The 23777-nt window shown below is 43.8% G+C and overlaps 1 protein-coding gene and 1 long non-coding RNA gene across 2 annotated transcripts in view; one reads left to right on the top strand and one right to left on the bottom strand.

Moving 5' to 3' along the window:
- The window catches only part of LOC134202462 (uncharacterized protein CG43867-like), a 99355-nt gene that overhangs the window by 11317 nt on the left and 64261 nt on the right, over positions 1-23777 (bottom strand). The window contains 3 exon segments of the mRNA XM_062677446.1: positions 11581-11959; positions 12035-12147; positions 12579-12674. Coding sequence (XP_062533430.1) covers positions 11581-11959; positions 12035-12147; positions 12579-12674 — 588 coding nt within the window.
- The window catches only part of LOC134202463 (uncharacterized), a 51167-nt gene continuing 40072 nt past the window's right edge, over positions 12683-23777 (top strand). The window contains exon 1 of the long non-coding RNA XR_009977232.1: positions 12683-13587. This is a non-coding gene — a long non-coding RNA (uncharacterized LOC134202463). The remainder of the gene's footprint in view (positions 13588-23777) is intronic.

Genomic DNA, 23777 nt, shown 5'->3' with positions numbered 1-23777 from the left:
ATGTCAGGCAATGGTTAAACGAATTTGGGAAGGTCATAGGTACAAAAAAAAACAAGCATAATACAATACATTTGTTCTAAACAACCTAATTAAATTTGCAGTTACCCATCTGCAGAGGCACAGCATATCCTTGCTAAGGATATAGTTGCACTTTTCCCGCAGCTGAGGTATGACGAGACGAAGCCGGCTGGTGCACCAGATGAGGATCTCGCTTAACTTTTCAAAAGGACCTAAGTAACATTTCTTTCATGAATTAATTTGAATAGCGCAATCAACAGAACAACATGAAAGCTATTGATTACAGTATTCAAATTAATTCATGAAAAAAATGTTACTTAGGTCCTTTTGAAAAGTTAAGCGAGTATTGTTTCAAATACATAGGTAGCTTAAAGATAAAGATCATTTTTCTTGTAGTGGATTTTTTTTCTGGCCTCATGGAGGATTTGAACGAGGACCTCATAGATTTATCACCACATCCGAAATGCAATCAAACGATTGCCTGATGGAATGCGAAAATTCAAACGCGCTAGAATGGAGTCGCACACGACTGTCGATTCGGCAATTGTGGCTGGCGCTCGTTCTTTGCGCTCAATGGAAGCAGCGGAAAAGTCATTTGTTTCTAAAGAAATGGAAGCATGCTTTCCACTCCATCAGATGTTCCTGTTCGAGAAAAAAAGCTATTGATGACTTTGCGGACATGTTTCCCTATTTGATCAAATTTCAAGGCATACTGGTAATTTATGTAAATGTAACATTTTTCATCTTGATCTTGATATCTTCTTTAAAATACTCTAATATGTACATCATACTTACATTCACAGAATATATCCGCGCACTGCTAAGGATCTATGATCTAATGACAGTTCGGGGAGTCCAACGGAAACTTAATAGATTCCCGTCTACTGAAATGCATGCCGTGGACCATTTGGTTCGATGGATCAAGGTACAAATTGCCCTGCTATCAGAAAATATATTTTATAAATGGTGGCCTAATTACAGCCACCAACGAATTCGATTCATATTTGGAATCGATGTCGAACGAGTCCCATCCACACATCGTGTGCATTGCAGAACCAATGAAAACAAGCCCACTGCATGTAGTTTTGAATAGAAACGTAACGGTTCCAGTAAAAACTTCAATCATCGCCACTGGCATCCTCTTTCGGAGCTTCACAGTTTTCGGTGTTCCTGTCCCATCCGAACTGATAATGCTCATGGACTTTCTGGCCGTTGTCCCTTATAAAACGAAGAATCAGAGCAACAGGATTACTGTAAATAAGCTTGCGGCCCTGTTCAAAGAAGCGGCAAAGGCAAAGGATTAGAATTTAGATGTCTTCTGCAAATCCCTTCTATTTTTTCAATTTCATCAACAACTCGATTCACAAATATTAAATACGTATTCCGACAATGCAAACAAAATAAAAACAAATGCGTTTGTTGTTTTGTATAAATATTCTATTCAACACAGTTATTGTCGATTAGTGAAAGAAGAAAAAACCTTTTGGCATGCCTGAAGGATTTTAAATTTGACATTTGAACTCATAATTATAAATATCCATATTTATTGAATTGAGTAATGGTATTGTGGATTTACTTGGCCAATGGATTCGAAGGTCGGTTCCAAGATGAATACACCACTAGGTGCTCCAATCTGCCAAATTCACGATTCAGCCATCTTGGATTTTAGTATGGGAGAGCCAGCCAGTTTGTTTATGTTTTGCACCGAAAATGAATTTTTCACCCCCGCCTTCTTCTCGTCCATAAATTGGACAGATTGTAACACCTAGCTGTGTATTCATCTTGGTCGGTTCACTTGCCTATTTCAAACGTTCCCTTTTCCTGCAAGGTTTGCCAAACTCAATAAATGTTTGGTAGGTTACCTTGTTTTTTGCTCCTTGTCTATCAAAACAGATGTCAAAACTTCGGAAAACGAAAGAGAAGTCCGAGGAAAACAGCAAAAACCACATGGCAGACTTGTCAGTTTTGACAGATTTTACTATGAAGACGCGTGTGAAGGTGGAAACGGCGATTTCAACGACCGTTCAAGGAGCGACTATTTCGAACTGTCGGGTCCAATAGGGAAATCCACGTACAATAATTCAAAATAAAAACTTCTTCTAGGACTCAAAACTGAGTTCTGCTATGTTAACTGCTATGTAAACTGACCAGCGTGGTGGCCAGCGTGGCCAAGACGGACGCAACGTCAAGCCGGAGGAAGACTTCGTCGTAGCGTCATCACGGAGAATGGTGGAAGATCAATCGTGTTGGATGCAGTTGAAGCACTTCCTCTCCATTTCAGGGCGATCCAGCAAGCAGCCCATTCGGACCCGATACTTAGCAAGGTCTACCGCTTCATTCAGCATGGCTGGCCGCGATCAAAGAATGTCATCCCAGACCAAACGGTTCAGCTGTTCTTCGACCGTTGCGACTCGTTATCAGTGTTGGTAGAATCATGCTCAAATCTCACTCACCGAAGGCTCATGCGTGAGCTAACTCGCTCGCGATTCTGCCGGGGGGAGCATCACGCATGAGTTTTTCACAAAGAATCGCATCGTTTCGCTCATTTGCCAAAAATTGATTTCGCCTCAAAAAGTGTCAAAACTCAATCGAAGCATATTTTATGTTTATAGATTTATTGTTTTAAGTAAAGAAAGTTATTCGGATGAATTTAACGAAGAAGAACACGCAAAAATTATGCAATGATGCAAATCGAGAGTCGAATCATGGACGATTCTCTGGGCCATGAGTCGGGTGGGGTTTGCCTCGCGCTTGATTTGAATCGTGGATGAGATTTGAGAAATTGAGTTTTTTTCAACATTGCCCGTTATTAACGGTTCATGGGTGCACCATATTTGCAGAACGCCTTGTGATTCCAGCGGAGTTCCGGATGCGTTGCCTCTGCCATCTTGAAGGCGGTTGCGCAAAGCTATGTTTATTGGTCGCTGATTACGTACATCATACATCACTGCGCACGTCAAAGCATGCAACAGTTGCGCAGCTGCAGAAAAAATTCCGCCTAAATCAGCGTAGCTGTCGTGGCCCACATCAACGCACCCATGGCAGCGTGTTCACATCGACTACGCTGGCCTGATCGAGGGCAAATACCGTGTACGCACCATACTTTGCGCAGTTAAGGAAATGCAAAATTGAATCAACTCGTACAACTTACAGAAAGTAGCTATTTGCCTGAAATAGTTTTCATGCTCTAGTATTATTATCATATTATTGTTTGAGAATTAAATTTGGTACAAAAATTTAAAATAAATAGTAAATTGAACTTCAAAGTAGACCCCTTATTATATTCCTAACTTTGCGCACATAACTTGGAAAATTTCTAACACGAAGCAAGCGTCTATTATACAATTTTTCATCTAAATTTTGTTTTTTCAGCTAATACTTCTATAACAATTCATGTTCATTCCATTTGTAGGCATATTTGAGCGTATTTGAGAATATGAGGATGCCCAGCATTATTTTCTTATGATTCGACATACTTAGTATGTTTTCACGTCTGTTGATGTATGTACAGCCTCATTTATGTACATTGGCCACAGCAAACAAAAGTTCTTTTTTGCGTAAACCCTATTCCGACGAGGTATATCATAAATGTTGAAAATATCGAAGAAATACGAGTTGTGCGCAAAATTAGGTACACTGTATTGAAAAATTGTTCCTAACATTGCGCATCATATATTTTAACAAAAAATGTAAATAACAAACCAAATTCATGTGAGATGGCTTCAACAATATTATAATTATTGGGTCCATGTGTAATCAGTTGTCAGCAAATGTAAAAAAATACAAGAAATGCAGTTTTTCGGTTTGACCGTCACTTGTCATTCGTGCTAAGAACACGCCATTTTGGTCATTTTCACTGTTTTCAGTACAAGTTTCGACTATTAAAATGAAAAATGTGTCATTTAACAACGAAAAAATGCATGCACTGTTATGATAACATGTATATTATGCTGACAAGTTATAATTTTATTTCGAAATTCAATTTAAACGCATTCTATTACAAAAATAACCGCAAAATGCGCAAAGTTAGGAGCTGCGCAAAGTTGGGTGCGTGCACGGTACTTCTTGCTGGGCATGGACTGGCATTCCAAGTGGGTGAAAATCGTTCGAACCAAGTCGATCACTACCTTAGCTACCCGTGCAGCGCATTCAACTCAAAGTTGGTTCCAGCAACTTGATTGTGACCAAATTATGTGACAGATAAAGTGCGGTAACTGTCTTGGGACATGTGTGCTACTCGAGTGTCATCTGTATCCTGCAGAATCTCTTAGCTTACCTCGGCATGCGCGAGACGCTAGTCAGTGATAACAGTGCGCAATTCATCAGTGACGATTTGGCTTAGTTTTGTGTGGAGAACGGTGTCAATAACGTGACCGTCGCAGCCGCATCGTCCGCAAACCAACAGGCAGGCAGAACGCTGCATGGAAGGTTTCAGCAATTAAAAAAATCGTGAAAGGAGCCATCCAAGAGGCACTGGACATTTTCATGATGATCTACCATTCCACACCCAATCCTTCAGCACCAGGAGATACATCTCCTTCCGAAGTAATATTTGGGCGCAGAATTCCGACCAGCCTGGACCTACTTCGCCATCCGTTCCGCAAGTAAACGACCACTCTGGATCAAAGTCATTCAGAAAACGTGATCAAGTCTACGTCAAGAGGTACACCAACAATTCCTGGAGATGGGGCGAATTTGAAACGTAATGTTCAACGTGTGGGTGGAAGACAGGCTTATGCTACGTAACCGAACCAGCAGCGCCGGCACAGTGGCAACATCCAAAACGAGTTTTACTTGCCGCTTTCCTGCATTTTGAATAGGACTTCACGAAAGCTGTTTCAAGAACACTTAACACGTTCCGTCGTTGTCCATCCAGCGTTCTGAAAAAAAAAAACTTGAGGAGTTTTGAGAGTTGAGAGTTTTCTACACTGAGGATACTGGTCGTAAGATTTTCTTATGAGGAAGCTTATGAAAATGTTTCACGAGAATCGAACTATGAAAATCATAAGATCTTGTTTCGGTGACATATCTATTTGTGCGCCGGTCCGATATTTGGCGGTGTTTTGGCAACTTTTTTTTATTACGTTTCCTAAAGATTTTTTTTGCTCTCTTTCAGGATATTTTCAATAAATTAACGGAACAATCTTTCGAATTTCGTCTGAAAAATCTGATGAGCATCTCCAGAAAATTCTTTAAGTTTTTCCAAAATATTCATTTGGAAATTCTTTGAAATTACCAACAGAAGCGAAATTTACATAGAAAATTCTTCATAATTGTAATAAGAGTACGGCTGATAGAATGGGTATTTTAACGGTGGCTTGCTCAGTATTGAATAATTAAGTAGGACGGCTAGTTTGGCATGGCTAACGTTAAAACAGAACATTCTTCAGAACATCCGCGGGAGAGGAGGAATTTTCATAGTAGAATTATTTAGAATTTCCGTAGAAGATTGTTCAAAATGTAATCAGAATAATTTTCTTTTGATTTCAACGGAAAATTGCTCGAATTTTTTTAGGAATTTCTTTGGACTTCTTTGAGAATTTTTTGTACAATAGATAACTGCAAGTCAGTTGCAGTTTCAACTGGAATACGATAGTTGGAACAGTTTTGCAGTTGTCGGACCACTGAACTTCAAAACGATGTCAAAGTCGATGATAGCTGAATTGCGCTGCACAATCAGGTGCACTTCTATTGCATCTGACGGCGACTGACAGGCAGCTATCGAACGGCATTCGCGAATTGAAGCGTAAACATGTTGCAGTTATCTAACGATTAGTGTATTGTCCATACGAAGTTCTTGGGAAGTTCCATTAGATGAAAGCAAAATGCGGTCGAACTGATAATTTGGCTGAAATAGTCGTTTTCCCTAACAGGTCTTTGGCCGAATAATAGGTCATCAGACCGAAAATACCGTTTGGCCGAAATGGTCGTTTGACAGAATGGGCCATTAAGCCGAAGATGCCGTTTGGCCCAACGGGTCATACAGCCAAATGCCAATTACTGAACGGATAATATAGGGGGCAGCAGGGACTTTGTCCAAGGGCTTGACGACCCCTCCCCATGGCTACTGCGAGTTAGACCGGGACCATCGTCCCTAACCCCTAATCCCAAGGCGTCAAGCGACCCGTACCGAGGGGATGCATGGCCAGGGAGGTGAAATAATAAGCTACACACTTAAAAATTTCCACCGAGCTCGGCTGTGCAAATCTCGGTTGAAGTTCATTAGCTGAAATATCAGCTGAATCGACGTTTGATTACGGCGGCTTCTTTGAGTGCCACAGTAAACAAATTGCTTTTTCAGCTGAGATATCAGCAGAAAGTCCCGAACCGAGCGCTCGGCTGTGCGGATCTCGGTAAAAGAATGAAAAAATGCCGAGCCGAACTAAGTGTGTAGGCCTTTAACGGAGCCTGTGGGGTACCTGGGCACCCTCCACAGTAATTGTCCCTTACCGCGTCATGCTGGGCTCTGGCGTGGTGGACCTTTTTTTCCCGAGCAACTCGTGGGACCAAACTGGAAAACCAAGTCAATTCTTCAATTAGTGGTAGTAGTCATATATTATATATTAACAATATAGCCCACTCTTGCTAAAAACAGGCGAACACGACCACAGCGCTATAACGGATGGCGGTCGAACTATTTAATCACAGCAACGCGTGGAAGCGCATCGTTGATTTCATATCAACGCATACAAGCTCCTCGTTGCTTCCAAAACAATCAAAACAAAATGAAATGTTATACGTCATACGTCCATTAATTCTAGCCAATTTATTTTTTCTCGCTTTTCTTTGGTTAAGTAACGATTTAAACAAATATGAAAAGACAGATTTCTAACAACTCGATTACACATTAATAAAGCTTAAAAAACAACTCATTTTTCTATATTTTTTATCGTTATCGTTCGCGTAATTCTGTAATGATTCCTAATAAATTACTTACAGTGGCTGGTATCCTACCCGCCGCTGCCAGTACCCAGCAACAAACAAGATGGATCCAGTATCATACTGTCAGCCTTCACTGAAAAGATTAACTGCCTAATTAAGTTAATAAACAAAAATTTAGTCTTTCGGTACATGCAATTGCAGATTTGGCTAGCTCAACCGGACCAACACAGGTCCCATATTTTAGATAATTTAAAAAGAACAAACATGAAAAAAGATTATATCTCGCTTAACTTTTCAAAAGGACCTAAGTAACATTTTTTTCATGAATTAATTTGAATACTGCAATCAATAGCTTTCATCTTGTTCTGTTGATTGCGCTATTCAAATTAATTCATGAAAAAAATGTTACTTAGGACCTTTTGAAAAGTTAAGCGAGTATTCATTTCTTTATTTGTATTAGAAAAGCATGTATTGGAAAGAGTATGCACTTGTTAGGGATACGAATCATACAGGGATTCTGGGACACCTCTCCAGCAGTACTCCCGGGGCTGATCCTAGTCTGTACCAAAAGCTTCCCAAGGTGGTACACGGACGTCGAGACACTGGTGTTAGTCTTGACCACTGCTATAGCAGGGCCCTCACGATCCTAATTTTCCACAACTATTTACTCCCAATCAGTCTCCCCATTTAGTCCCAATCTGACACAAAGCCTTTCATCATGTTTCACTATTCCTACCGCTCGTCTCTCCACACTTTCGGCTGTCAACATGATTGCCCAAATGAGTTTTAAAGGGCGCAGTGACAATTTGAAAACAATTAAAAATCAGAGTCTACTTGATCATTTTTGCTGTAATGGTCCGACTTTCCACCACCAGTTGGCACTGCATTCAATAAAAATTATTTCGCCAATGACATGTACGGGGTATTGAAGAGTGGACTATCTTGTACTTAATCATTTTTGTAGTAGTGTAGGCGACAACCCCTTCGCAAGAGGTGGGTTGTTCAGGTCTCCGCCTAGGCGGCCAGAGGTAATAGTCGGCAGCTCAGTGCGCAGCGCCAGCGTGGGTCACTAAACCTTCCTCTCGGCTAAAAAAACGCCGGCAGGGGTTATTGACGGCCAATGGCTTGTGGAGGCGATGAACCGCAAACGCGATGGGCTTTCGGCCTTCGAGGTGGCGACGGAACAGCTGGACGCCATCATCGACTTTGCGTCATCGAAGCATAATATCAGCAAGGACCTCAAGAGGAGCTTGCAGAAACTTCGAAAGTCGATGCTGGACGCCAAGCTGGAGAGGGCGGTCGGGACGGCCAAGTGTAAACCCGTGATATCGGTGGAGCGGAGATCTACCCAGACTGAGGCCAAGGATTCGCGGACTCGGGCAAGGTTAAATCGACCGAAGGCGTGCCAGCGAAGACGGTTATACCAAAGTCTGCCCAGACTGAGGCTCCCCTAGTAACACAGTTCAGATCGATTTGGTTGCTGCAACTCCAATGTGACTGGATTTGGTCGTATATCAGTCACAGTGGCTGATATGTGATAAGTGTGCTACTAGGGTCAAGTATTTGCGGGTACGTCGGGGATAACTGCTCCAACGGAGCAGACACAAAAACGGGGGAGACAGTCTCCAGGGGATGAGCTCCCTGTGGGCCGCTCCAAAACGCGGAGGGTTACTACCCCGATCAAGGGTAGTGGGGCTGGGAAGCTGAACCCCGGCCAGGTACCTCCAAAACCGGAGGAGGAAGGACCTGGAAAGGTCCATTCACTCAGGAAAGACGGTGGTAAAAGGTTACGGCAGGCTGAAAGTTCTCAGTCGCACCAGACCAGGGAAATAGAAGGGGATGACGCCTCCTTGACCCTGGTCAAGAACAAGAGGAAACCGAAGACGTCAAGGGCTGAAAAGAAGGCCCAGGCGAATGAGGGTAGCAAGAAGTCTAGGGTAGGCGCCAATCGCTCCAGGGGCGATGCCCTAGTCATCAAGACGGACGAGGCTAAGTACTCGGACGTCTTGAAGGCGATGAGGAGTGACGTCAAGCTCGGTGAACTCGGCGCCGACGTACGTCGAATAAGACGTACCTGGATGAGCGAGATGATCCTCGAGCTGAAGCGGGGCGTCTCGCCAAAGGGCGCCACCTACAAGAAGTTGGCGGAGGAAGTTCTAGGCGAGACGGTCAAGGTGAGGGCACTCACTACGGAGGTGAATCTAAGGGTTAAAGACCTGGACGAGATCACCGAAGTCGAAGAGCTCGTCACGGCACTGCGGCGACAGTGGTAAGTGGAGACGCCCATCGCAGCCGTTCGGCTACGGAAAGGTCCGGCAGGGACGCAGGTAGCATTGGTTCGGCTATCTGCAGTGGACGCCTCCAAGGTAGTCAAGTTAGGGAGCGTCAAGGTGGGATGGTCGGTATGCCCTGTGGGCATATACGAGCAACCCGAAGTTTGCTTCAAGTGCCTGGAACTGGGGCACAAGCAATGGGACTGCAAAGGCCCTGACAGAAGCAATCTCTGCCGACGATGCGGATTGGAGGGACATAAGGCACAATGCTGCACGAACCCTCCCAATTGTTTGATTTGTTCCAGCAAAGCTGTGAACAGCAAGCACCCCATGGGGAGTTCGATGTGCCCGGCGTTTAAGCGTGCTGCAAAATCACAGTGCAGGTAACGCAGCTGGCTTGCTCGGCTTCGCCCGAGTGTTTGGTGTGCGCAGGTTTAGAGGAAACGGCAGAACACGTGTTCCCAAGCAGCACGTTTGTCATAAATGAGTTACTGTGACCTATGTATGACCAAATCCAGTCATAAATGAGTTTCTGCAACCAAATCGACCTAAATTGTGCTACTCGGGTTGTTCGTGTGCTCACGTTTTCGCGCAACACGTGACCACATGCTTGCCACATGTGGTCTGGACACTACCCCGGACAACCTAGTTCGGAGGATGTGTAAAGATGAAGTTGGCTGGAACGCCGTTTTATCGGTTATCGCCCAAATCGTCTCGGAGCTACACAGAAGGTGGCGCGTGGACTCAAGGATGGCTAGTTCAGGCGCAAATAAGAGGTGGTCCAAGGGATCGAAGTCGGCTTCATGGGTCATACCGGTGGTCATGCTCTGTGGTCGAACTCGATCCTTTTATCGAACAAGTGGCCGCGCGAAGAACAACATGGTATCGTCGCATTCGCGGCGTCGGTCAACCGGGCGGGTTCCGAGCCCGAGGATGGAAAGGGGTCCTCGTCAAGGCTGGGGCAGGCGTAGGCACCGCGTCGGCAAGTCCCTCTGTGTGCTGGCGAATAGCCCCTATCGCAGAAAGGTCAATTTGGGGTGCACGCGCCATCATCATTCTTGATAGCAGTCGTGCAGAAGGAAGCAGGCGCGAAGTCGACCCTTCCCACCTTCCGAGGACATAGGGCGTGGTAAGGCCACCTGGAAAGCCGGCAACGCGCTGGCACGATACCATGCTGTTCTTCTAAAAAAGCGAGTTACGATGTTCGGTGCTGCAAGGACACGCAGCTAACCTTGAGGGTGCGTTGTGCACTGGCCCCCCTTTGAAGCATTACTTTCTGGTTGTACCGAAGGGACTATGGGCTTGGCGGCAATGGAAACGGTTTAGCGGGTCGGGGATGTAGTCCTGCCTCCCTCGGTGATCCCTAACCCCGCACCTCCTGGTCAACCCAGGATGTCTGTTGAGCAGATTCACCCTCCATTGCTTAGGAAGAAAAAAAAAAACGGATAATATATAGTCAAAATGTCCACCCGTTTGGCCAAAGGCCTTTTACTGCGAAATGGACATTTTGGCAAACTACATTGTCATTTGGCCAAAATGATTGTTTTGCAGAAAGGACAATTTCGGACCAAATGGCTTTTTCTGCCAAATGGAGATCGAAGTGTGTGTGTTCCATTTAATTTCTACACATTGTTGTAAATGGAATAGGTAGCACCAAACTTGATTTATGCTAATGAAGACATTCCCGTAAAAGCAACAAACAAACAAACAAACAAACAATTTTCAATCAAAATTCAAGCAGTAGAACAAATCTCGCTTAACTTTTCAAAAGGTCCTAAGTAACATTTTTTTCATGAATTAATTTGAGTAGCGCAATGAAAAGCTTTCATGTTGTTCTGTCGATTGCGCTATTCAAATTAATTCATTAAAAAAATGTTACTTAGGACCTTTTGAAAAGTTAAGCGAGAAATCTTGTAATAATCGATCGAAACGATATACACTAGAGTCGCTTTTCATACGGTTTAGTATGAGGCTTTATGCGGATTTTGGGTCTCACGCGTTTTACGAGTTTACACAATATTCTGATGAAGGGCTTGGTGCCTTTATGCCACTACTCCTTTCTTACAAAGGAGGTCAAGGGACCGACTTAGTCGAGTCAAGTACGAGACACTGAAGACGAGCTTACACTTGAGGTCGAAATACGTATCTGTCAAGGTACAATCAAGTGGTGGAATTAAATGGGATGGTACAAGCTCGTCTTATGACAAGTGAAGACATTCCACAAAAAGCTCAAAATATTTTTCCTTAAAAAAAATGTTGTTTTAAGCATGCAAAATGAAAAAAAATGCCGTCTAGACTCCTAAAGTGGTTTTTTGACCTTCTTAAAAGAATTTTTTCTATACATTTTATGATGCACGAGAAACGCATCATCGCCGCTAGGTGGACTAATCTGGATTTTTAAACTCACCTTAGCCTGCGGATCCAGGTAGTGCTCCAGGTCCTTCTCGATCGGATCGTCGCTGAACAGCGTGAACCCGTTCGCACCATCGCGGCAGCCGATCTCCTGCGCCAGCGTCGCATGGAACTCTTCGATCGTGGACGACCCATCGAACGAAACCACCTGGTAGGTGCCGTTCATCATGTGCACCGGTATGGCATGCGGCAACGAGTGGTGGTAGGGATTCTTCAGCAGGATCGACAGAACCTCCATCCGCGAGGGTTTCGTTTCACGACCTCCGTTCTGCATCGTTCGTTCTAGCGCACGCTCGCAGTAGGCCGCGTATTTTCCGCACTCAGTTTTCGAATCCGCGTTGCGCGACAGGTGCAGCTTGAGGTACCACAGCAGGCTTTTGGGGGTGGGTAATTTGGAAATTTTAAAAAATTGAGAGGTGGGGAGAGAGGTTTATAATGAATTCGCTTACCGATTGTTCTTTGGCACAAATAGCGACACGGCGAGCGATAGTAGCTGCCATCCCTGGATAAACGTGTAGGCCGGCGGATTAGATTTGCAGTCGATCGGAGGTACCGCTGGTGCCTACGGTTTATGTGAATAAGTTATGTCATAAATGGTTAAAATTAGTTGAAGGAAACAAAACGAAAGTTTTGAACGATTGTTAAATAATAACTCAAAAGGTGAATATGGGCGAAAAAGAGTGATTGATGATTTAGTTAAATATTTTTATCAGCAAACCTCAATTACAGGAAAGAGTAAATAATTTGGTTAGTATGAAGCGAATTGGGACGCATTGATTATCAAATTGGCTACAGTTGAAATGTGAGTTATCAAAATGGAAAACCTTGGTTAGCAGCCGTTGCTTACACGCAAAACCATAGGAAAAAACGATGAATCAGTAGATTATTAACAGAATATAATTAAAACAAAAAGACAAGAGAACACAAGTTTGATGAGAACACAAGAAAGAGCAAACGAACAAAAACATAAAATAACATTACTGTAATTCCTACCTGAATGGAAGTTGGTGAGCTCCCATTCGCTTGAGATGCATTGCCTTGTAGCGTATCGCAAGTGAACAAACTCTGCGTGGCACACAACAGCAATTGCTGTTGTATTTCGCATTTTGAGATTTGGAATTTATTGTTTTTTTTTTATCATTAGCGTAGAATTTTCATATTAAGTTTACAAGCATTCGGGGAGGCGGAGAAAAAGAGAAAGAAAAGAAACATGGTTGGCAAAAATTGAGCATCATTAGTAAGATCGGTTGACTATTGACTCCGAACAGTAACACAGGGCTAATGTGAATAATTTGATGATGATTTCCTCTATCTATTTTGAGACAGACTATTGGTTGAATAAAAGAACTAACATGAATAAAATGGAAATAAAACCAATTTGAACTTCTGGATACACGACTAGGTTTAAAACATAATAAATAAAGGTTTCTAGAGTAGCTTAAAACCGAAAGAAATCATAGCATGCTGAAATGTTTACAGAAAATCGCATTAACGCATATTTTAACCAGACGTAATTTCCGCTGCCTTCAACTGACAGCTGTCAATTAACACCAATGGCAAATATCATTCTGAAAACTATCTCCGCTATCGCTGCGTTGATGGATTTACTATCGCGTACATGGTTCGATCTAAATATAGCTTTAATGTTTCAGATCTCAAGTGATTGGATCGAAGGAAAAATAAAGGGAAAAAGAGTGTTTTGATATTGAAACCAACGATTAAATCTTTATTGCCACTTGCTCTCGTTCGACGGCTCTATTTTAGTAAACTTCGCGGCATTTTTAAAGAGAATCGAAGGCAGTAGATAGAACAAAAGTTTTTTAAAATAGGATTAAAAGAGTGAAAATAAAAACGTTTAAATTAGATTACTTCAGAAAATAGAAGAATTTGGAACAGAAGAAACTAGAAGCTCGTAAGCGTGACAGAATAGATTTTTGGAGAGATAGGAAAGTAACGGTACAAAAGTGCCACAAGCGGAAACAACGTGATCAGATCCATGCAGGTACAGTTACTGATTACGATTATGATTAGAAATCGAAATTTTTTGGACACCTACTCGTGTTCATTTGTTATATTTTGTCTAAATATGATTAGCTCGATATTTTTTTGTCTATTTTCTTTTGTGGGAGGGGAATCGCTAATATTAAGATTTGTTGTTGCAAACTATAGTCGATAATTGGAATGGGGAAGCAGGGATTTTGATTTGAATTGTTTTTGAATGTTTTAATTTTGATGTACTTCCAGTGCAGCCAGATGTGTTCCGAATGCCAGTTATTTATCTACTAGACTACATTATAGATGGAAATTTGTGGCCAGCTACACTGGATGTGTGTCACTGTGTTTGATGCTTAAGCAATGTTAATTTGCTAGCTATGAGTAATGGCTATGAAGAATCTATTGGAAATGTAGGATTGCCAGATACTCATGTATCAACCTCAATGAAATGCCTGTATTTGTTTGTATAGAATTAGAATAATTGCACAAAATTATACTTTCGATAGCCTTGAAAAGTCTGATGATTAAAAATTATGCATGGTTGACATCAAGCGCGAGTCAAATCCTATCAACTCGACTAGAAAACTTGAATTTTTGCACAACATTATTGCAGGATTTTTATAAGTTTTTTGCCTTTCTCGTAAACTAAGTATACATAAAGGCTATATGATCGCTCCAAAAACAAACTTTTTATAGAAGACCTGGAGACCCATCAGTGTTATATACCGATCATATATCAGTTCGACGAATTGGTGATGTCCAGGCTTTCCAGGTGGCCTTACCACGCCCTATGTCCTCGGAAGGTGGGAAGGGTCGACTTCGCGCCTGCTTCCCTCTGCACGACTGGTATCAAGAATGATGATGCCGGGTGCACCCCAAATTGACTTCTCTGCGATAGGGTCTATTCGCCAACACACAGAGGGACTTGCCGACGCGGTGCCTACGCCTGCCCCAACCTTGACGAGGACCCCTTTCCGTCCTCGGGCTCGGAACCCGCTCGGTTGACCGACGCCGCGAAAGCGACGATACCGTGTTGTTCTTCGCGCGGCCACTTGTTCGATAAAAGGATCGAGTTTTACTACAGTTTTACTGACCCATGAAGCCGACTCCGACCCCTTGGACCACCTTTTATTTGCGCCTGAGCTAGCCATCCTTAAGTCCGCGCGCCACCTTCTGTGTAGCTCCGAGACGATTTGGACGATAGCCGATAAAACGGCGTTCCAGCCAACTGCATCTTTACACATCCTCCGAACTAGGTTGTCCGAGGTAGTGTCCAGACCACATGTGGCAAGCATGTGGTCACGCATTGCGCGAAAACGGGGACACACGAACAACACGTGTTCCGTCGTTTCCTCTAAACCTGCGCACACCAAGCACTCCGGCGAGGCCGAGCAAGCCAGCTGCGTTACCTGCACTGTGAATTTGCAGCACGCTTAAACGCCAGGCACATCGAACTCCCCATGGGGTGCTTGCTGTTCACAGCTTTGCTGGAACAAATCAAACAATTGGGAGGGTTCGTGCAGCATTGTGCCTTATGTCCCTTCAATCCGCAGCGTCGGCAGAGATTGCTTCTGTTAAGGCCTTTGCAGTCCCATTGCTTGTGCCCCGGTTCCAGGCACTTGAAGCAAACTTCGGATGCTGGAACCCACAGGGCACACCGACCATCCCACCTTGACGCTCCCTAACTTGACTACCTTGGAGGCGTCCGCTGCAGATAGCCGAACCAATGCTACCTGGCTCCCTGCCGGACCTTTCCGTAGCCGAACGGCTGCGGTGGACGCCTCCACTTCACACTGTCACCGCAGTGTCGTGACGAGCTCTTCGAATTCGGTGATCTCGTCCAGGTCTTTAACCCCTAGATTCACATCTGTCGTGAGTGTCTTCACCTTGACCGTCTCGCCTAGGACTTCCTTCGCCAACTTCTTGTAGGCGGCGCCCTTTTGCGAGACGCCACGCTTCAGCACGAGGATCATCTCGCCCATCCGGGTACGTCTTATTCGACGTACGTCGGCGCCGAGTTCACCGAGCTTGATGTCACTCCTCATCGCCTTCAAGACGTCCGAGTACTTAGCCTCGTCCGTCTTGATGACTAGGGCACCGCCCCTGGAGCGATTGACGCCTACCCTAGACTTCTTGCTACCCTCATTCGCCTGGGCATTCTTTTCGGCCCTTGACGTCTTCGGTTTCCTCTTGTTCTTGGCCAGGGTCCAGGAGGCGTCATCCCCCTCTATTTCCCTGGTCTGGGGCGGCTGAGAGCTCTCAGCCTGCTGCCCCTTACCACCGTCTTTCCTGGGTGGACGGACCTTTCCAGGTCCTTCCTCCCCCGGTTTTGGAGGTACTTGGCCGTACCTGGAGGTACAATCGTAAATTTAACCAAAAATTATCATAATCTCAGCATAAACATTTTTCTCAATCACCACCGACGACACATCACAAATGATACTTGGACGCTACCTTAGCAGACATTGTCTCAAGTCAATTAAAAAGCTGCTCTCCTGCGCGCGTTTGCGGTTTTGCTTGAAATCATCGTGCGGTTATCATCAGCATTGGGAGCGTTCAAAAGAATTTGTTTAACAAATTTTAGTAGAACAGGTTTGTCGACAGCCAGTAAAAATGAGAGATAAAATTGCACTTGCACAATTCTGCTGCAAAATTCCTCTTAATGCCCTTCCCAGTCACTAGCAGCAGCAAAACTAAAGAAAGAACATTGTGAGAAAAATTCATTTGTGCGACAATTCCCAATAAAGCAAACCAAACCTTCTTTTTTTAATAAAATGATGGTCCTGAAAAATTGTGAATGGCCCACCGATCAAGTGCGCCATTCACAATCAGTATGCGAGAAAATTTCGCTACAGTACTCCTGCAACCGACGACGAGATTTCTTCAGCAACCACCGCCGTCGGTCATCAATGTTAGATGAATTTCGATATCTTGATGATGCTGATACTGGGAACGCTCTGCGAAGAATCTTGAACTGACTGCCTCGCGTAAGCGGTAAAACAGCTTTCTTGTATCTAATGAAGTAAGCTCATTAGCTCCGCCCCTTCGTTATTAGTAATGAGTGCACATAAAATTTACACCCAGAAAAAAACAATAAAGCGGGTGGGCAACGGTCGCACTAAATTGAATATAAGAAAGGAGCTTTCCCGCGCGCGAGAGTGCTTTTGTTCGAGATTCCTTGAAGAGTGGTCCCTGCATCGGCATCAGTGGCAGTCGTCGGAGTCTGTCACCATAAGAATGTGCTTAGTAATGTGGTGAAACTTCTCTCAATAAACTTGCTCTTGTATATAAAAGTGGATTAAGAAAAATCTGATATGGGATGTGGAATATTGTCGCAAGATTCGGACAATCGGTTGGTTGCTCTTAGTAGTTGTAAACGTTCAGCAAGGTCTCAAGAAGCATAAATCAGTTCTTCTCAGAACCCCCATTTGAAACGGAAGAGCTGATTTGAACTGTATTTACTTTGAAAAGACATGCAATTATGGCAATGATTGCGTCGTTATCGATCCCAACAGCATCAGTGATGGCGGTTGGCGAAGGTGAAGAAAATGTATTAGCAGTGGTAGCTGCTGCAGCCATTTAGCGGTAGGAAGTGAAATTTTCTTTTCAGATTTGGATAATCCTTTGGTTGCTGTCGGTGGTTCTAAAGGCGCATCAAGACGCATATATCGCTTCCTTTAATGATCCCCATTTTGATTGGAAAATAGTTCATTTGAACGAATTTTCTTCAAATTGAAAGTGGCAATTATGGCGTCGGTGGCAGTTCCAGCAGCATCAGAGCTGTCCATCGGTGGTGGTTACTGCAAAAAAAATATTTCACAGCACTGCTTACAACATGTGCGGAACGATTGCATTTGAGTGATGTTTTTACTGACGACGAGTTTTCTTTTTGGCCACCATTGTTGGATGAATTTTCACTTTGGTGGACATTTTCGGTAAAACAATTTCTCTACTGTGTATAACGGTGGTCCAAACAAAGGACCGATTAATTTTAATTGTACTACGAGCGCCGTCCGATGGTTCGTTGCAGCGGACGCCGGATGGTACACGCTCCGTGAAATATTGACCGTAAATGGCGTGTTGCTGCTGCTGCCATGACCGTCAAACACACCACCGAACGCCAACGCCATCAAGCTGTTATTACTATACCGCTACCAGATGGCCCACGCTTCTGCGGAGCGTTTCGCTCGCCGTGAAATCTCGAACGAAAATGACGCGCGCACGCAAGACACGAATCTTTTTATGCACAGAGAAAATGAAGCGGTGGGCCAAAAGGTGCGTACTTTACAGCAATCTGATGACCGTGTTGTGGATGCATGAACGGGCTTCCGAAATTTTTACCAGACGTGAAAGAACTAAAATTTTCAATAGTTTGACGTTGACAATCAATAGTTTTAATACAATTAGCGAGTTGGTGGAAAGTTTCCAAATCTATTGATAAGAAAATCTCGAAGATCCATAAAGTCGGTATTAACGTTTGAAATCTTACATGATTTCGTGACGGTCTCCAATTTGGAAATTTTCATTTTGCACCCTGTATCCGAGGCTTCCCCTTAGACGTAGTTTACGTCAAAAAACTCAAGCGAACTGCTCCTCTGCAGAATTGATGGTCAATTAGCGCGATCTTAGGCCTCGATGATTGGGATTTGAGCATGATTCTACTGACACTGCTTATATCCTTTTCTTGTGTTATAGAAATCCGAAAGAAAAGTTAAGTGAGCAGAAATTAACTGCGGGAGACCATCAAGTCCCCTTTGCGATAGATCTGAAACACTAGACTTTCAATACTCATTTTTTAAAAAGAAATTAAAAAAAAAATAAACGCTCTAGGGTTAAGAGAAGGCCATCTAAGAAATTTGCCTTCAAAATCAGTCACTTGCCTCCCGGGTGATACTGATTATCCGTAATCACTAAGTAAAACCCGCAAATCTATGAGTTCTTTCATAGACCGAGATTGGTTCTTCGGATACTTTGTTTGACAAAACAATTGTTATGCAATGAGACACACCCGCGATTATTTTGCTTATTGATTGCTGACCTAACTATTTGAACAAAGTTGCAGCTCTCTAGGACGAATTTGAAAATTTGGTCATTCATTCTTATTGAAAACTCGATACTTGGAACGTTAGGCCCCCTTACGACGAGTTGTCCTCTTTGCTCGGGAGCTGCAAAAGGTGAAGGTGGAGGTTGCGTCACTTCAGGAGATCCGATGGCGATGGAACAGGAGAACGGGAATTCCGCGCAGTTGACCCAATTGCGGATACTTCATTCAAGTATCACATCTACTACAGTGGCGGTGAGAAGGTAGATCATGGAGTTGGTTTCGTAGGGCTTGGTGGTAAGCAGCAGCGTCGAATCATTAGTTGGAGGCCGGTAAATGATTGCTTCTACGTGTTGAGAGTTAAGAGCAAGTTTTTCAACTACAGCTTGATCAATGCTGTATCAATGCAAGTCCTACGAAAAATGCCCAACACGACGTGAAATTCACCATCGGTGACGCAAACGCACAGGTCGGGAGGTCATTGGAAAGTAGAGCCTCCACGCAATGACAACGGCCTGAGGCTGATCAATTTTGCCGCAGCCAGAGTAATAGCTATCTGTATTTTGCACGCGAGAATATTCAAAATCACACCTGATGGAGACACCCAAATGAAGATACGTGATCTCAAATCGATCATGTTTTGGTGGGCGGTCAGCATTTCTCAGATGTCATAGATGTGAGGACCTCCCGAGGCCCAAATATCGACTCTGGCCACTATCTGGTGGTATGTAAGATTCACGCAAGGTTGTCCAGCATCATCGGTTGTAGGGGTGAGAGAATCATGCGGCCGAACATACAGCGACTGTCGGGCGAGGGCGTTACGGAACAATTCGGTCATAAGCTCGACGAAAGAATCGAAGGACATCTAACTGGAGATGATTTGAACGCATTGTGGCAACCAGGGTTGAAATATGTCAAAGTCAATGTAGTGGAAAACATGGATCTCAGCATATTGTCCGGTAAATCTCATCGCCGTGAGTGCGATTGTATGGCAGCCAAAAATCATTCCAGCACCAACCATTCAATTAAGGTGGTTATACAACAAAGCCACAAGTCGGCCATCTTGGAAAGCATGTGCTTTTTTCAGTCGATTTCCAAGAGCTCGGATTGAGAGAACTATAACGCACATAGTGCTGATTCAATCGTAGAATCAATTGCTTACTTATGCTATACAATCGACTTCAGTTTCAGCACTGTATGAAAAGTATTATGTCCTATTTTACCTACTGAAGATGAGAGTGGAAAACATGTGGTGAATTTAAAATTCACCACGGGACTGATTGTATAATCACCTTAAGCTTTCAACCCAACACAAGTCATTCTGACAGGCTGCTCAGTTCGAGCGTTACTGCATGAATGTCTTCTTCTTCTTATTGGCATTACATCCCCACACTGGGACAGAGCCGCCTCGCAGCTTAGTGTTCATTAAGCACTTCCACAGTTAATAACTGCGAGGTTTCTAAGCCAGGTTACCATTTTTGCATTCGTATATCATGAGGCTAGCACGATGATACTTTTATGCCCAAGGAAGACGAAACAATTTCCAATCCGAAAATTGTCTAGACCGGCACCGGGAATCGAACCCAGCCACCCTCAGCATGGTCTTACTTTGCAGCCGCGCGTCTTACCGCACGACTAAGGAGGGCCCTGGAGGGCATGAATGTGAGTGGCCTATTTAAACGCGTGGTGAATTTTTGTCATTTGCTGTGGTGAATTTCATATTCGTGGCGCACTGGCTGATGTGAGTTGTTACATTTCAACAAATGTCCCATAATAACAAACTTAAAATTATCTAAAACCTATTATACAATTTATTCGTTTATCGCGAGTGAAGATTTCCCCCCATACATCTCCCGTAGTGTAAAACTGTTGAGAAATTGTGAAATTTCGTGATCTCTCGTTGTCGGAATACCTGCTCGTCCAAGGAAGTAACGCGTGAACGGGTCGAGTTCGATCGATAGTGCGGAGTGACACGGTTACAACGGCAGAAAGGAGAAGCCCTTCTCCCAACGTAGAAATTTCCACTCGGCTAGGAAAGCTAGATTGCCCCTAGGATGAGTCCAAAAGGTGAGTCGCATGTTCTATATTTCTACGTAAGCTAAACTCTAACTTACAGAGTTGACATGATGTGCCATACATGATCAATGACAGCTCCGGAAATCTGTTGACCAATTGAGGAGGGGTGGCTGCTAGGTGGAAGGAGCACTTTGAGTTATTGTTGAATGGATATTCGGACAAAGGAGGATTCAAGCAGAATCAGGATTGCGGATGATGGACAAGCAGTGGAGCCACCAACGCTACACCAAATGAGAAAACCTGTTCGGGAGCTGAAGAACGGCAAGGCCGCTGGGAAGGACGAAATCCCGGCCGAGCTTCTAAAAGCTGAGAGTAACTGGCTAAACGAAAAAATCCACCAAGTGATTGAAATGTTTTGGGAAGGAGAAGAAATGCCTCCGAGCTGGCGTGATGGCCTCATATGTCCTATCTACAAGAAAGGGAACAGACCCGATTTTGCTAATTATCGAGGAATAACAATCCTCAATACCGCCTACAAGGTAACCTCCTGAATTCTGTTTAGCAGACTGCGTCCGTTTGCGTAGACCTGTGTAGGCGAATATCAAAGCGGTTTTCGAGAAATACGATCAACAACGAACCAGATGTTTACTCTGCGACAAATCATTGATAAATTCCGGGAATACAACTTGCGGACTCATCTTGTGTTTGTAGATTTCATGGCAGCGTACGATTCAATGAAGCGGAACGAACCATGGCATGCAATGCTACAATATGGCTTTCCGGCAAAGCATATTAAGCTGATTCGTGTGACGCTGGATGGATTGGACCCGTTCGTGACGTTAAATGGATTGAAGCAGGGCGATGCGCTTTCTAATCTGCTATTCAACATTTTTTTCAAGAAATATCTGAAAAACAACTGATAGAAAAATTATCAACTTGTATGTATGTCATTTTGACACAGGTGTAGCTCTGGAAGGTGCAATTCAAAGATCTAGTGTGCAAAGAAACGGAACCATCATCAACAAGTCTTACATGCTCCTAGGTTTTGCGGATGACATCAACATCATTGGTGTAGATCGCACAGCAGTGGAAGTGACTTTCGCGCCTTTAGGATAGGACTGATCATAAACTCTGTCAAAACTATGTGGCAAAGAATGTGGCAGTCCAAACGGCGTTGGTCCCGTGGTGGTAGTGGATGGGATACGATTCGAGGTTGTCGACGAATTCATATATTTTGGAGCACTCGTTACATGTGATAATGACGTTAGCCGCGAGATGAAAAGACGTGTTCAGGCTGCAAGTGAGACTTTCTGCAATTTGCGTAGCCAGCTAAAGTCTCCCAGTCTCTGTACACCCAATCGGCGATTGTTAGATTTTCTAACAATTCTGTATAAGAATCTAGCAAAACCTGTATAAGAACTGGGCATATGCGAAATTGTTAGATTCTTATACAATATTTGTATAAGAATCTAGCAATTTCGCATATGCTCAGTTCTTATACAGGTTTTGGTAGATTATTATACAGAATTGTTGGAAAATCTAACAACCGCCGGTTGGGTGTACAAATCATTGATGCTTCCAGTCGCCCAGTACGGCCATGAAGCATGGACGTTGAAAGATGCTATCAAATTCTCGGACTCGGACTATCAAATTCTCGGGGTGTTTGGCCGGAAAATACTGCGCTCAATATGGCGGCGTGGTAGAAAATGATGAATGACGGAGAAGTAGGAATCACGATTTGTACCAAGTATACAAAAATGCAGACATCGGCAGGCTGATAAAATACGAAAGATTACAGTGGGGTGGCCATGTAATGTGAGACCAGACCAGCCAGAAGTCATCTTTAGCAGAGAACCTGAAAGATGACATTGGTTCCGGAGTAGACCTCGCACTCGCCTGCTGTGTGCAATCGAGGAAGATGCGCGTGCGACCGTTGTGGACGGAGACTGGCGATAGGCGGCCGAAAACGAGCGACCTGGAATGTGACGTTACATTCGGTGTCGCTCTCATCTGCCGACGAATCTGCGCAATCACGCTAACTTTCACCTACTCAGTGACTGAGTAAAATTGTATTGCTCTCTCTTTCTATCCCACGGAAATTTTACTCAATTTCCGTTAAAAGCAGGACAACTCAAAACTATGAGTAATCCTGCTTTTGACGGAAATTGAGTAAAATTTCCGAAGGAAGAAAAGAGATGGCAATACAATTTTACTCAGTCACTGAGTAGGTGAAAGTTAGAGTGATGTTCAGGCATATTTCGACGATGAGTAGGCGATGGTCATTCGCGATATCGGCACTACCTTTATTCCGTAATTTGTAATTTATTTATTGTCATAACGGAAGCCTACAGGTTACCCCATATTTTAAGTCATTATTCCGTACATCAAGTCGATTTGATTCTATGTAAAGCCGCACGGGAGACCCACGTGAGCTTGCCAACCGGATATCACCCATACATAACACACAACTCTTCAGCCAGGCTTGGTTGACTACGTACGTCAGCTCTAGCCTTCGGGAATTGCTGAGGGAAACTGCTGTTCATGTCTGCTGCTTCACGAACCACTGTGGGAGTGGGACGAGTGGGAGTATACATTCCCCGTCCCTACAGGGTGCCAGGCCGTGGCTTTTGTTTGACCCGCAACTTGCATGAACGCAACTTGCATGAGTGAAATTTAAACCAGCGATATTCCATGGGTCGATGGGATATTTGGGAAATTTGGGACATGGAAACGATTATAGAGGAGTTGGAAGGATCATTTGGAATGCAGGACCCGAGCAGCACACATGTCGTAGACGAGTTTATGTGACCCATATAGAACTGGAACGAGTCATATATAAGTTGCTGCAATCAAATCGGCTATAATTGTGCTGCTAGGGAAGGTTATTGGGGTTGAGTATTGTTCAGAAAACGAACAATTTAGTATAACTTCTGAACCCCTTAACCGATTTACACCAATATTGGTCATATATTCTCTATCCTTAGCGGACGATTAAAGATGGGGTGGGCCGGTTATAAGGAAAAGAGGGAGGTATGTGGGTGGTGTAGAGAAATTTACCTCTGTATCCCGTTCGTTTCTATACACATATTCCATATCACTTTACATATAGTTACATACATTTCTTTGAGATTGATACAAGT

The sequence above is a fragment of the Armigeres subalbatus genome, unplaced genomic scaffold (genome assembly GCF_024139115.2).
Source record: "Armigeres subalbatus isolate Guangzhou_Male unplaced genomic scaffold, GZ_Asu_2 Contig1232, whole genome shotgun sequence".
Lineage (NCBI taxonomy): Eukaryota > Metazoa > Arthropoda > Insecta > Diptera > Culicidae > Armigeres > Armigeres subalbatus.
Note: the sequence above shows the minus strand (reverse complement) of the source record. Positions and strands in the feature narration are given on the sequence as shown.